The sequence below is a fragment of the Elephantulus edwardii genome, unplaced genomic scaffold (genome assembly GCF_000299155.1).
Source record: "Elephantulus edwardii isolate Elephantulus edwardi_28Jun2011 unplaced genomic scaffold, EleEdw1.0 scaffold00005, whole genome shotgun sequence".
NCBI lineage: Eukaryota > Metazoa > Chordata > Mammalia > Macroscelidea > Macroscelididae > Elephantulus > Elephantulus edwardii.
Window position 1 is genome coordinate 2795674 of NW_006399755.1, and position 11807 is coordinate 2807480.

The window sequence follows — 11807 nt, forward strand, 5'->3', positions numbered from 1 at the left end:
ATTAAAGAGCAGTTTTCAACTTACTTTGCTGAAATGAAAACTCTACCTATGCTACTTTTTTATAACTACTTGTTGTTGTTTTAAGAAAAAGAATCTTAAGAGATTTACTAGCATTCTATTTTAGAGGACAGGCCATCTGTAGGGTCAATATTGATGGTCCTCAGGCCAGTAACTAACTCTATGTGCTCACTTATAAGGACTTACACTGATTTTAAAATAAGGCTGCCAGCTGTTGTAGGGACCTCTATGCAATGCATTAAGAGCCAAGGATATATGCCTGTGATGAGTGAATGAACAACCTTTACCAAAAGGAAAAACGGCTATTACACATCAGGCCATGTACCACTGACCCTTTGATATATCACTTCCACTCTCCAACTGCTCTTCCCAATGTAGATAGAAGTATGACACAGTCAGCAAGAAGCTTGTTTTCTTCCAGCAAAAAGGAAAGCTAAGATTACAACCTCGTTATAACTTGCTCTTGGGAAATAAATTCCCAGGCTCCTCCCTCAGTAATGAAAGGAAAATAAGCAAATAAATAAATAAAAGCCAACACACTTCAAAGGTTTCACTTCTTTATATACTTTCTCTCACTTAGTTCTCCTATCACAAGTGTCTGATGGTGGGGAGGTGAGCAGTCCTGTGCACCAGGGCTAGTCAGGAGGCGGTGGAGACACAAGTTGACACAAGTGTCTTGGGGGCTGCTGAGTTTGATCAGTTTCCAGTGTCCTCTCGCTCCTCAGAACCTGCAAATCTACTTTACAGAGTTAACAATAAGGTGGTGGAAAGGCACTAAAGTCAAGAGCATGGGCTCTAATGTACTGCTAACTACCACCCAACCCTGAGTCACTTCCCCCTTTTGAACCACAGTTTCCTCATCTGTCAAATTTAAGTATGATATAGGCTGGGTTCATCTTTCAGGCTAAGTGTAAAAAAGCAAAAGGACTTGAAAAAAAAAATTGGAAAAGCCTCAAAATTACAAAACATCAGCAATAGTTCTTCTACTTTGTTCCTAAATTGAGGTCTTTGGTTTCGCATGGAGGGCAGAGGGGCTTACTGTCTCTGTACACTATAAGATACATCTTCCCTACCAAGGCCTTGTAGCTGTTTCCCCAAAAGGAAGTGAAGCTTTCTTCTTCTCATCAAGTCGGTACTCAAGCTTTTCAGAGATAGGGAAAGAAAACCACCTACCATCACCTTACCAAGGAAAAAAAGTCCCCAGCATGCCTGGAAGAGTTCTGGTAAAGCACGTGGAAGGACTGGGTTTTTCTGTCTTCTCATGAAATGAACATCAGTATCTTCATCTATCAAATGGGGATGTCCTGTCTATCTCTCAGGGCCCTTGTATAAACTAGTATGAACTAGAGGCACGAGTTAGTCTCACCATGACCTACCAAGCCTTTTATGGCCCTCAATCAGGGAGGCTTCCCGGGTGTGGAGTGTGGATGCTTAAAGGACACCTTAGAGCTTCCTTCCTTGTCACCTCTGCAGCATGGACAGGAAGAGGGAAGAGAGAGTAGTGCCAGGAGAAGCAAGTCCCCCACCTTGTCCCATGATGGGGCAAGGGTGTCAAAGCTTCCCTCCATGAAGTAGGGCTCACACCTCCAAGGATCTGATAATAACTGTCTTGTCTTCTCACTCCAAGGAGGTAACCAAGGGCTTCAACTGTTACTGTTAAGTGGTAGGCAGATAGAGAAACTTAAAAAGAGACAGGAGCAGAGAGGGAAGGAACTGGGAAAGAGGTAAAGAGAAGGTAAGAGAAGGAGGCATAAGTGTACCAACTGTCTGGGAGAGAATGCAAAAGTAGAGAATACAGGGAAAAAGAAAGCGGAGGTCAGATGCGGAAAAAGAGATGGAGACAGACTGACAGCGCGGGAGTATTGGAGAAGACAAAGGGGAACATCCTTTATTTTTAACTGGTCTGGTCTTTTAGAAACGCACCCCCTGAAAGGGGAAAATACCCAGGGGCAGGAGGAGGAGGCAGAAGCAAGCCAAGGCTTCTCCGGCCCCCTCCACCATAGCTCCCAGTCCCTTCCCCAGTCCCGGCCCCCGCCCCAATCCCACCTTCCCTCTGCCCCGTAGCTCACCTGCCAGCGCCAGGATCTGGGCCTTGTGAAGCAACAGCGCTCCCCAGTCACGGGGGGCGCGCGGGGGGCTCTCCGGCCCGGCGCCCAGCTCCTCGGGAACCCGGTACACGGCGTATACCTTCTGGTTGTCAAAATCCAGCCGCGAGCGGGGGCTGAAGTCGCGCACGCACGACACGGGCAGCGCGTAGCAGACGTTGTCCTCCAAAAACCGCACAAAGGCGTACATGGTGGGTGTCAGGGGCGTGCCCCGGTCGGGCTGGTTAGCCCGCGGGGCGGGCACAGAGGTGGGGACCCGGCGGGGGCGCGAGCCGCGCTGCCGGGCCGGGGGCGGGGGCGGCTCCCCGGGACCCCGGCTCCCCCCACTGTTATTGTTCCTGAAAGCACCGCTCTGCCAATCGGCTGCTCTCGCCTGGGCGCGGAAAAGAGGGAGGGGGAGAAAGAGGGGCGGGGGGGCGGATGAAGGGGGTTTGGAAGCGCACCGCCACTAGCAAAGTCAGACCCGAGCAATCACAGCCGGAGCGCGATTCAAATAGGGAGGGGAAAGGGCAGAGGGTGAACTGGAAAAATAATAAAAACAATAGATTTGCAGGGGGAAAAAAGTGCATTGCCTAAAAGTCGCTCAGCAGGCAGGATTATATTGCATCAACATCACGCTGCAAAATAAATCACATTGCCACAAAACTGCATTGCAAAAGAGAGGAATGTGAGAGAATGAACGTAAGGGGTGAGAATCATGTTTGAATCCAAAAGTGTAAACTTGTATTTGCAAGAGAACAGAATTTTGGAGATGTTTCAAATTTAGCCACACCGCCTCCCACAGCCCCATTTAGTTCGCCTTCCTCCTTTTTTTTTTTTTGTCTGTTTGTAAAACTGCCAACTCCCTTTGCAAGGAGGGGGTCAGTGAGCCAGAAACGTTTCCTCAGAGCTGCCAAACCAGTTTTGATCAGAACTGAGACTTATCTAGATTTCCAGTTGGACCAACAAGTTCAGGTGGTGGTGGAGGGCTGCTCTCAGTCTTGAGAGAGGTGGTACCTCTCTGAACCGTCATCTACCTCCACTGTACACGCCCTCCTTCCTCTGACACCTCCCACCCCCAGCATGCTGAGCTGGGACCAAATGGAATAAGGAGGGAATAGGGAGGCACTTTGAGGAAGGCTAGCAGCCCAACTCCTTAAGAACTAAGCCTTCAGAGCTCCTTTGGGAAATGAATAGACCCAAAACCACCTAGATTCCTGGGCCTTGCCGAGTTAGACATATTATTAGAATCTGAGTTTCAGGTTTGGATTCCTGTATATAACTAAACAAAATAAATGCACCAGAATATTAACAGCGATTTTCATGGAGTTTCTTAGTGGTGGTTATTTCCCTTGCATTCTTGCATATGTATTTACAATTTTATGCAATGACTAGTTACTACTTTTATGATCTGAAAATTTAAACACTATAATAACAAAGCACTGCATTCGCATTTCAGATTAGCCGCACTCATGATAAAGCTGATCGACCAGAATTCCCCATTCATTCCACTGTGGTTTGGGGAGTATATTTTACAGTTGAACTCCATTGACACATGTTTCTCAGATTCAAATGCACAGGTCAAATAAAGTTCTTTTAAACTAGCTCACTGGTATGTTCTCAGTGCCAACCAGGTTTGGCCATAAACATAACTGTGAAATATTATCTCACCCTAGCAATGAAAGCAAAGTTCATTAAGATAGAAAACAACAAAGCTAGTTAGGATGTGGAGAGACTGCTGATAATACACTGCTGATGGGATAATAAAATGGTGAGACCACTATGGAAAGCCAAATGATGCTTCCTTAAAGGTTGAAAATAGAAATACCTCTTGATCCAACAGTCTCACTTGGTGGTGGTCCTGGTGCCTGCGATTGAGTGACTCTTTAGCTGGTTTTCAGAGGCTGTATATTGCACAGGAGGAGATTTCTCATCATTCTCCTGTTAATGAATTCAAACCACTTGCTTCTGGGTTAGCAGCACAACTCTTTATCCTCTGGGCCACTAGAGCTCCCTAGTATCTAGTCATGTTCCAGTTCTCATTACTTTAAGATAAATACCTATTAGTGTGATTGCTGAAGGAGCTCTGGAGGCCTAGTGACAAGAAGCTGTGCTGCAATCCTGAAGGCACACAGTTTGAATCCACAAACTGCTCCACAGAAGGATGAGCAATCTCCTGTTTGATTAGTGGCCTCTGAAAACCTGCTGCAGGGTCAGCTATGGGTAGATGTCAACTCGATGGTACTCAGTCTCACAACAGTGATATTGCTAGTAGGTATATTTCTTAAAGAAGTGAGAAATAGGACAAGATTAGATACATATACACTCATGTTCATTGCCACAATATTCACAAAAGTAAAGAGATGAAAGACACTTTAGTGCTCACCAGTGAATGAATGGTTAAGCAAGCTATGCTATATACATAGAATAGAATGTTAAAGAATAACAAAGAATCTGAAAATTATATAATATGGATGAACCTGGAGAACTCTCTTTTGAGTGACACAATCACAAAAGGACAAATATAGTATGAGTTCACGTTTCTAAAAGGCCAAGAAAAGTTTTACACACAGAAAAAAATATTCGTTGATTGTTATCAGGAATGGGAGGGATAGGGAAGGAAAATCACTAACTAGATAAAAGTGTATTAAACTGGGTGAAGGGAAAGTCAATACACTAAAGGGGGCAATGAGAAGGGTATCACTGAAGAAACAAAAGAAGTTCTCGAGAGCTCCAGACAGCCAAGGTAAATATTATTACATACAAAATCCTGCCTTATCAGTGATAACAAAGAGATGAATAACTATGGGCTGGTAAATAGACTACACTCACAAATACATACGTGTGTGTGTATGTATGTGTGTGTGTGTGTGTGCGCGCGCGCTATAAATATATTCACGAGTGTTAACAGCAGAGCGAATAGGAAGCAACGTTATGAAAACATCTAAGCCATCACCAAACATCCTGAGGGTGTGAATTATTGGCCTGGAGACTTAGGATCCTAGTTGAAAGGTACATCAAGTCCAATTATCATAACATAGTCCATAAAAAAGATGGACATCTCCTCCCATGTGACTAATGGCCTCTGAAAACCCACCACACAGTCAGCTATGAGTCAGTTCCACCTTGATGGTACAAAACAAGAGTCCATAAAGACAGTATTCTATAGTCTACTTTAGTGAGTGAGTGACTTCAGAGTTTGTAAGCTATCATCTAAGTGCAACTGTTGGTCTCTTCATTCTTGAGCAAATCAAAGACAATTAGCCTGAAGAACTAACAAAGCAAATGAACCTCACCAACCAGGACTCTGACACCAGAAGAATGAAGAGGGATCTCAAGAGAAGATCCTGGAAACAGTGGCAGAAAAGTGTGGAACAAAAATCTGCTCTGGAAAACAATGTACTCGAATTTTGTAAATAAACTAGTATAATACATTTTTAAAAAAAATCATAAAAAGGAACCAGGCTTATGGATGGATCTGCTTGAGACCAGTGGAATCCTAAGACACTGGCCCTCCATCTTTCCAACATAGGATTGAATTCACCTTCACTGCTCAAGTTCTAACCAAACAATAGTTGTTCTGCACCACAGAATTGTTATAAAGCACTGGAGAGTTGGGGCCTACTGACCCTCCAGCAGGTTTTCAGAGGCAGTAAACCACAGGAAGAAGATTGTTCATCTTTCTTGACTTTGAATCAACTGCCTTTGGGTTGGCAGTGCAACTCCTTATCCACTAGGGCACCAGAGCTCCCTAGCCAAACAACAAACAGGTGAAAAACAAGCTTGAGGAGGAACTTACTCCTTAGGATAATCAACCACAGGAGATCAAAGGGATAAATGCCCAGGGATAAAGCTCAGAGGGCAGAAGGATAAATGGTAAGGTTAAATAGAGAGGAAGGCGAAAGAGGAAAGAGTGCTGCTGCGTATGGACTGCAATCAGTGTCATGAAAGGAAACATGTATTCCTTGCTGAGTGGCAAACCAATTTGCTCCATAAACTTTAATGCAAACCACAATAACAAATTTAAAATAATTTTTCATAAGATGATCCAGAGGATGTGTGGCAAGATATACAATAATTTATCAGCTGTCTCATAAGGAATCAAACATAGCTAATGAAGGCCCATGAAGCTGCAGATAATTTCATAAAAATTATTTTCAATAACATCATGCTCAATCTCTTTTCTGCATCAAAAGAAGAGTGGCCTGCGAATCCATTCATAGTCTCATTGTTCGCCTCCTTCCTAGACACAGCGTACTCCAGACACATGAAACTGACATTTTCTAAGAAAACATGTTTTTTTCCAGATCTCAAGTATATATGCTTTTTCTGTCCTCATCCTGGACATTCGTACTGCAAGTGCATGATGACCTCAGCTAAGCTAGAAAGCCAGTCCAGAACTCATCTCCTTTATGAAATGTTCTCAGTCACCGAGTCAACACAAGCAGCCCTTTTCACTCTTTTCCCAGCACCTTTTATTTTCACCATGAGAAAAAGATATCGTTGAAGGCAGGCATAAAAACTGAGTGACCTTAGCATCCCAGATACCTAGCAAAGTGCTGAGAAGTAGATGCTTGAAAAACACACACAGTAAAGAAAGGCACAGAGAGAGCATGAGTACGAAACTTTGCATGGCTTTTCATGAACATTTATCTTTGTTCTTTCCCACAGGTGAAGCTGAATCCCAACTCTGTCTTTTCCATTGACAGTGAACAAAGAAAGAACATTGATTCCACTTCTTTTAAGGGTGAAACATCCATGAAGACATCAGATATTATGATCCCCTCAAATACAAACCAATTCCCTATTGAAGCCTACAAAAAGAATTCTCATAGAAGACATTTCCCAAGAACCTGGAAAAAAGAAGAGAACAAACAGTGGGCATTGATGTCAACAGAGTAAAACACAGACACGATTATTTTTTAAATGTAGGTCTACAGAATAGAGTCTAGAGAAGGAATAGTAGATACTCAATGCTGAAAGAAACACTCTGGCGGACCTAAGGACATCTGAGAAACATGCAGAGTTTCTGCTTCCAGTGTGACTCACATTGTCTGTAAATAATCCAATGGAAAACCTATGACTTCCCTGCCCTAGTAAAGACTACATCAGAATACCTCTTCTATGACTGGAAGATCACAGTCTCAGATTTTACACATAAAAGAAACTGAATGTGTACCACAACAAGATGAAGGTAAACAACCCAATTAAAATATGGGCACAGGATATGAACAGACATTTAACCAAAAACATTCAGATGGCAAACCAACAAATGAAGAAATGTTCAAAATCCCTAGCTCTCAGAGACACAAATCAAAACAACTATAAGATATCATCTCACTCCAGCAACAATAGCAAAATTTAACAGAACAGCAAACATTAAATGCTGGCCAGGTTGTGGAGAAACTGGGACCCTTATTCACTGTTGGTGGGAGTGTAAAATGGTGCAACCACTACGGAAGGCAGTATGGCGCTATTTCAAAAAGTTGCAAATAGAAATACCATTTGACCCAGCAGTTCCACTACTGGGAATTTACCCCACAGAAACCATAACCACCACCCAAGCATATATATGCATACCCATGTTTATTACAGCTTTGTTCACAATAGCAAAGAGCTATTGGAAAAAACCTAAGTGTCCATCAACAAACGAATGGATATAGAAGCTCTGGTATATTCACACAATGGTACACTATGCTGCATTGAAAAAAAAGGAACTCATGCAATATTATTCAAAATGGGTGACCCTGTAGGACATTATACTGAGTGAAATATCTCAGTCACTAAAGGACAAATACTGCATAGTGCCACTGTTGTAAAACGGGACTAACATCAGGGTTGGGGGTAGACTGAGAAAGATGGGATAAATCATGTATACTGCATTGAAACAGATGATGGAAAGAACTGTTTAAAATAGATATGTGATTAGGTATTATTGTTATGACAGGAGTTCAGAACGAAGGCTGCACAGTGGAATGGACTTGGGGGGGAGGAATTGTATAAGAATGAAAGAATTCTTTCTTTTACTTTTCAAAGAGAAGAAGAGCAAACTGGGGGTGGGGTGGGCAGGGAGAAAAGTGCAACAATGAATGAATGGAAATACAAAGTCTCTGTAAATTTTCATTAATAATAATAAAAAATTGAATGTGTTATTTATTGATTGTCAAGCAAAAGCAGTTAAAACGTACAAGTTTCAGATGTAATGTGTGGTAGTTAAAACCATCTCATTTAGTTCAACCAAATCATGGTTGAATCCCCTCTTTAATAACCCTGGCAAATGGTCATGCAGAGTATCTACATTTTGCACAGTTCTAATGTTAGGAAACTCACTACTATCTCAATCAACCTTTCAAATCTGACTGACACTACTGACTTGTAAAAAAGTTCTTTCTAAAATTTCCCCAGAATCTTTCACTTTCTGGCTATCATTCCAGGCTCACCACCACGAGTTTCAGGCCAGGACTTTTGGTAAGGGAAAACTTGGGATTCTGTATCCAAGGATATTCTCTGCGATCCCATTTTCTTCACATCTTTCACCTGTGTATCCTTATATAACCTGGTTTCAATAATGACTCGATGATAGGAATGAGGCTGGAGACAGAATAATAGAATTCTGTGTATTCAATGATTTATTCATTGCAAATACCTTTTATAAGACACACAAACGCAGGCTATACACATGGATTTCACTTGATGGTACGCATAGGAATCAAATCTATTGTAAAGAATCACCAGAGAAGCTCAACATCAGCTGTGAAACCCAGGCCAGGTGCTGACTGTGGGATAAACAACCACCTACTCATATACAAGTCCATGTTGACATTGAAGAAAATGAAATCAAATCCATGGGAACCACTCAAATTTCAAAACCATCTCAGGAACAGGTTTGAGGCCTTGAGCACCACTAAGTGTAGACCAAATGAGCTGCAGGAGAATATAAAGAATATCATCCATGAAGAATGCAAAAGATCATTACAAAGCCTCAAGAGGAAGAAAAGACCAAGATGGATGTCAGATGAGGCTCTGAATATTGCATTAGAGTGCTGAGAAGCCAAAGCTAAGGGAAGAAATCAAGAAACCAAAGAGCTGAACAGAAAATGTCAAAGGGCAGCTCAGGATGACAAAGCAAAGTGTGATAATGAAATGTGCAAAGAGCTGAAGTCAGAAAATCAAAAGGGCCAAACTCGCTCATCATTTCTTAAATGGAAGGAACTGAAAAAGCAAATTCAAGCCACGAGTGGCAATACTTAAGGATGTCTTGGGTAGAGTGTTAAATGATCCAAGAAGCATTTAAAGAAGATGGAAAGAATATACAGGTCACTGTATCAGAAGGAATTGGCTGACACAGAAGGATTTCACGAAATAACGTATGAGCAAGAGCCTGTGGTGATAAGGGAGGAAGTTCAAGTTACTCTGAAAGAATTGGCAAAAAATAAGGCTCCAGAAGTTGATGGCATACCAATTGACATTCTTCAACAAACAGAAGCTGCCCTGGATGTGCTAAGTTGTGTCTAGAAATCAGCCAGCTGGCAGCTGGCCAACTGACTGGAAGAGATCGATATTTGTTCCCATTCCAAAGAAAGGTGACCCGGCAGAGCACAGAAATTATTGAACAGTACCATTTATATCACACGCAAGTAAGATTCTGCTGAAAATTATCCAAAACCAACTGAAGCAATACATCAACAGAGAACTGCCAGATGTGCAGGCTGGGTGTAGAAGAGGTCGTGGTACTAAGGAAATTATAGCTAATACTAGATGGATTTTGGCAGAAAGTAAAAGAGTACTGAGGAATGCCTATCTGTGCTTCATTAACTATGCAAAGGCTTTTGACTGTGTGGATCACAACAAGCTGTGGCTGACTCTGAGAAGAATGGGAATCCCAGCACATTTGATTGTGCTTATGCAAAACCTATACTTGGACCAAGATGCAGTCATCAGAACAGAGCAAGGAAACACTACATGGTTCAAAATTGGGAAGGGGGTCCCCCAGGGATGTATTCTGTCTCCATAACTTTTCAATATTTATGCAGAACAGATCATTTGGGACACTGGGTTGTACAAGGAGGAAGGTGGTATCAGGATTGGTGGAAGATTCATCAACAACCTGTTTTATGCAGATAACACAACCCTGCTTGCTGAAACTGAGGAGGACCTGAAATGCTTGCTGCGAAAGATCAAGGACTGTAGCCTTCAATATGGATTGAAGCTCAACATCAAGAAAACAAAGATTCTCACCATTGGGCTGATTGATTGACAGCATCAATATGGATGGTGAAGAGATTGAGAGATAGTTAACAGTTTTACTTTGCTTGGCTCCACAGTCAACAGGAACTCAAGAGACAAATTGCATTGGGAAAGTCGGCTGTGATGGACCTCTCCAGAGTACTGAAGAACAATGATGTCAGGCTAGAGACCAAGGTGTGCTTGATCCGGGCTATAGTCTTCACAAATACATGCTATGCATCAGAGATCCGGACAGTAACTAGGGATGATAGAAAGAGACTTGATGCCTTTAAGCTGTGGTGCCGGAGAAGAGTGTTGAATATACCATGGACTGCTAGGAGAACAAATAGGTTTGTCCTAGAGAGCATGAAACCAGGCTGCTCATTGGAGTCAAAGTTTTTGAAGCTTTTTCTGACATACTTTGGACATGTTGTAAGGAGGGACCAGTCCTTGGAGAGGAACATCATATTTGGGAGAGGGGAGAGACCATGCAGGAGAGGAAGACCCTTGATTAGATGGATAGATTCAATGATTGGGGTAGAGAGAGTAGGTGTGTCAGAGACAATGAGGTTGGCACAGGATAGAGCAGGGTTTAGGGCTCTTGTACATAGTAGGGTCGCTATGAGTCACAAATGACTTGATGACACATAACAACAACATAAACAACAACTATGACAGTGGCCTATTGGCAAAAAGCTGTGCTGCAATCCCAAAGGCACATGGTTCAAGGCCAATAGCTGCTCCAATGGAGAAGGATGGGTAATATCCTCCTGTGTGATTAACTTGCTTTTGAAAACTTGTAGGAGGGTTAGTTGTGGGTCGGTTCTGACTCCATGCTACACAGCAACACAACATCATTCCTTCACTGCTTACTCATTCCCAGTCTATATACAAAGGATCTCAATTTTTGCACCAAACCCTTAATATCATTATCATAGAGTTGAGACAGTTGAGATTTAGGGAAAAGCAGTTTGGCCCAGGGGAGACCTGGGAGGCTTGTGGTCACATTTTCATTTTAGTCCATTGGCTGTAGAAAGAAGTGAGGGGAAGTTCTGACAGGGAGGCCAGAGTAGGGGGAGGGAGGCTGTGATAAGGCTGACTGTCCTGTCCCTCTGCTTTCTCTAACTCTTCCCTTCAGAGAGGCCAAATGTGCTTTGCCTCTCATCCAAGTAATTTTAATGGAGCAGAAAATTTACACATCTGGGGCAGTTTTGCAACTATGTCTCCATTGTGCTTTCCTGCTGGTTTTTGCAAAGCTTTGGGTTAATGTCAAGCTCCTTGGGTTTAGCCAACTGAAGCATGTTCAGTGGCAGCAATGGGACTTATGTTTCATATTACTGCATGGAATTTTCAATGTACTTTGCAAAAACTATTTTAAGGAGACCTGGGTTCTGCGAAATTTTAAAGTAATTGGGGCATGTCTTTGCAATCTCTCAGCTAATGATTGACTACATTTTTCATGATTTTACTCCCCCCCCC

The 11807-nt window shown here is 42.6% G+C and overlaps 2 protein-coding genes across 2 annotated transcripts in view; both read right to left on the reverse strand.

Annotated features, from left to right (window-relative positions):
- The window catches only part of BEND5 (BEN domain containing 5), a 62468-nt gene extending 60079 nt beyond the window's left edge, over window positions 1–2389 (reverse strand). The window contains exon 1 of the mRNA XM_006879653.1: window positions 2088–2389. Within this exon, the coding sequence (XP_006879715.1) occupies window positions 2088–2313 (226 nt within the window). The 5' untranslated portion in view covers window positions 2314–2389. The remainder of the gene's footprint in view (window positions 1–2087) is intronic.
- Window positions 1–11807, reverse strand: part of AGBL4 (ATP/GTP binding protein-like 4) — a 1996071-nt gene that overhangs the window by 487270 nt on the left and 1496994 nt on the right. The window lies entirely within an intron of this gene.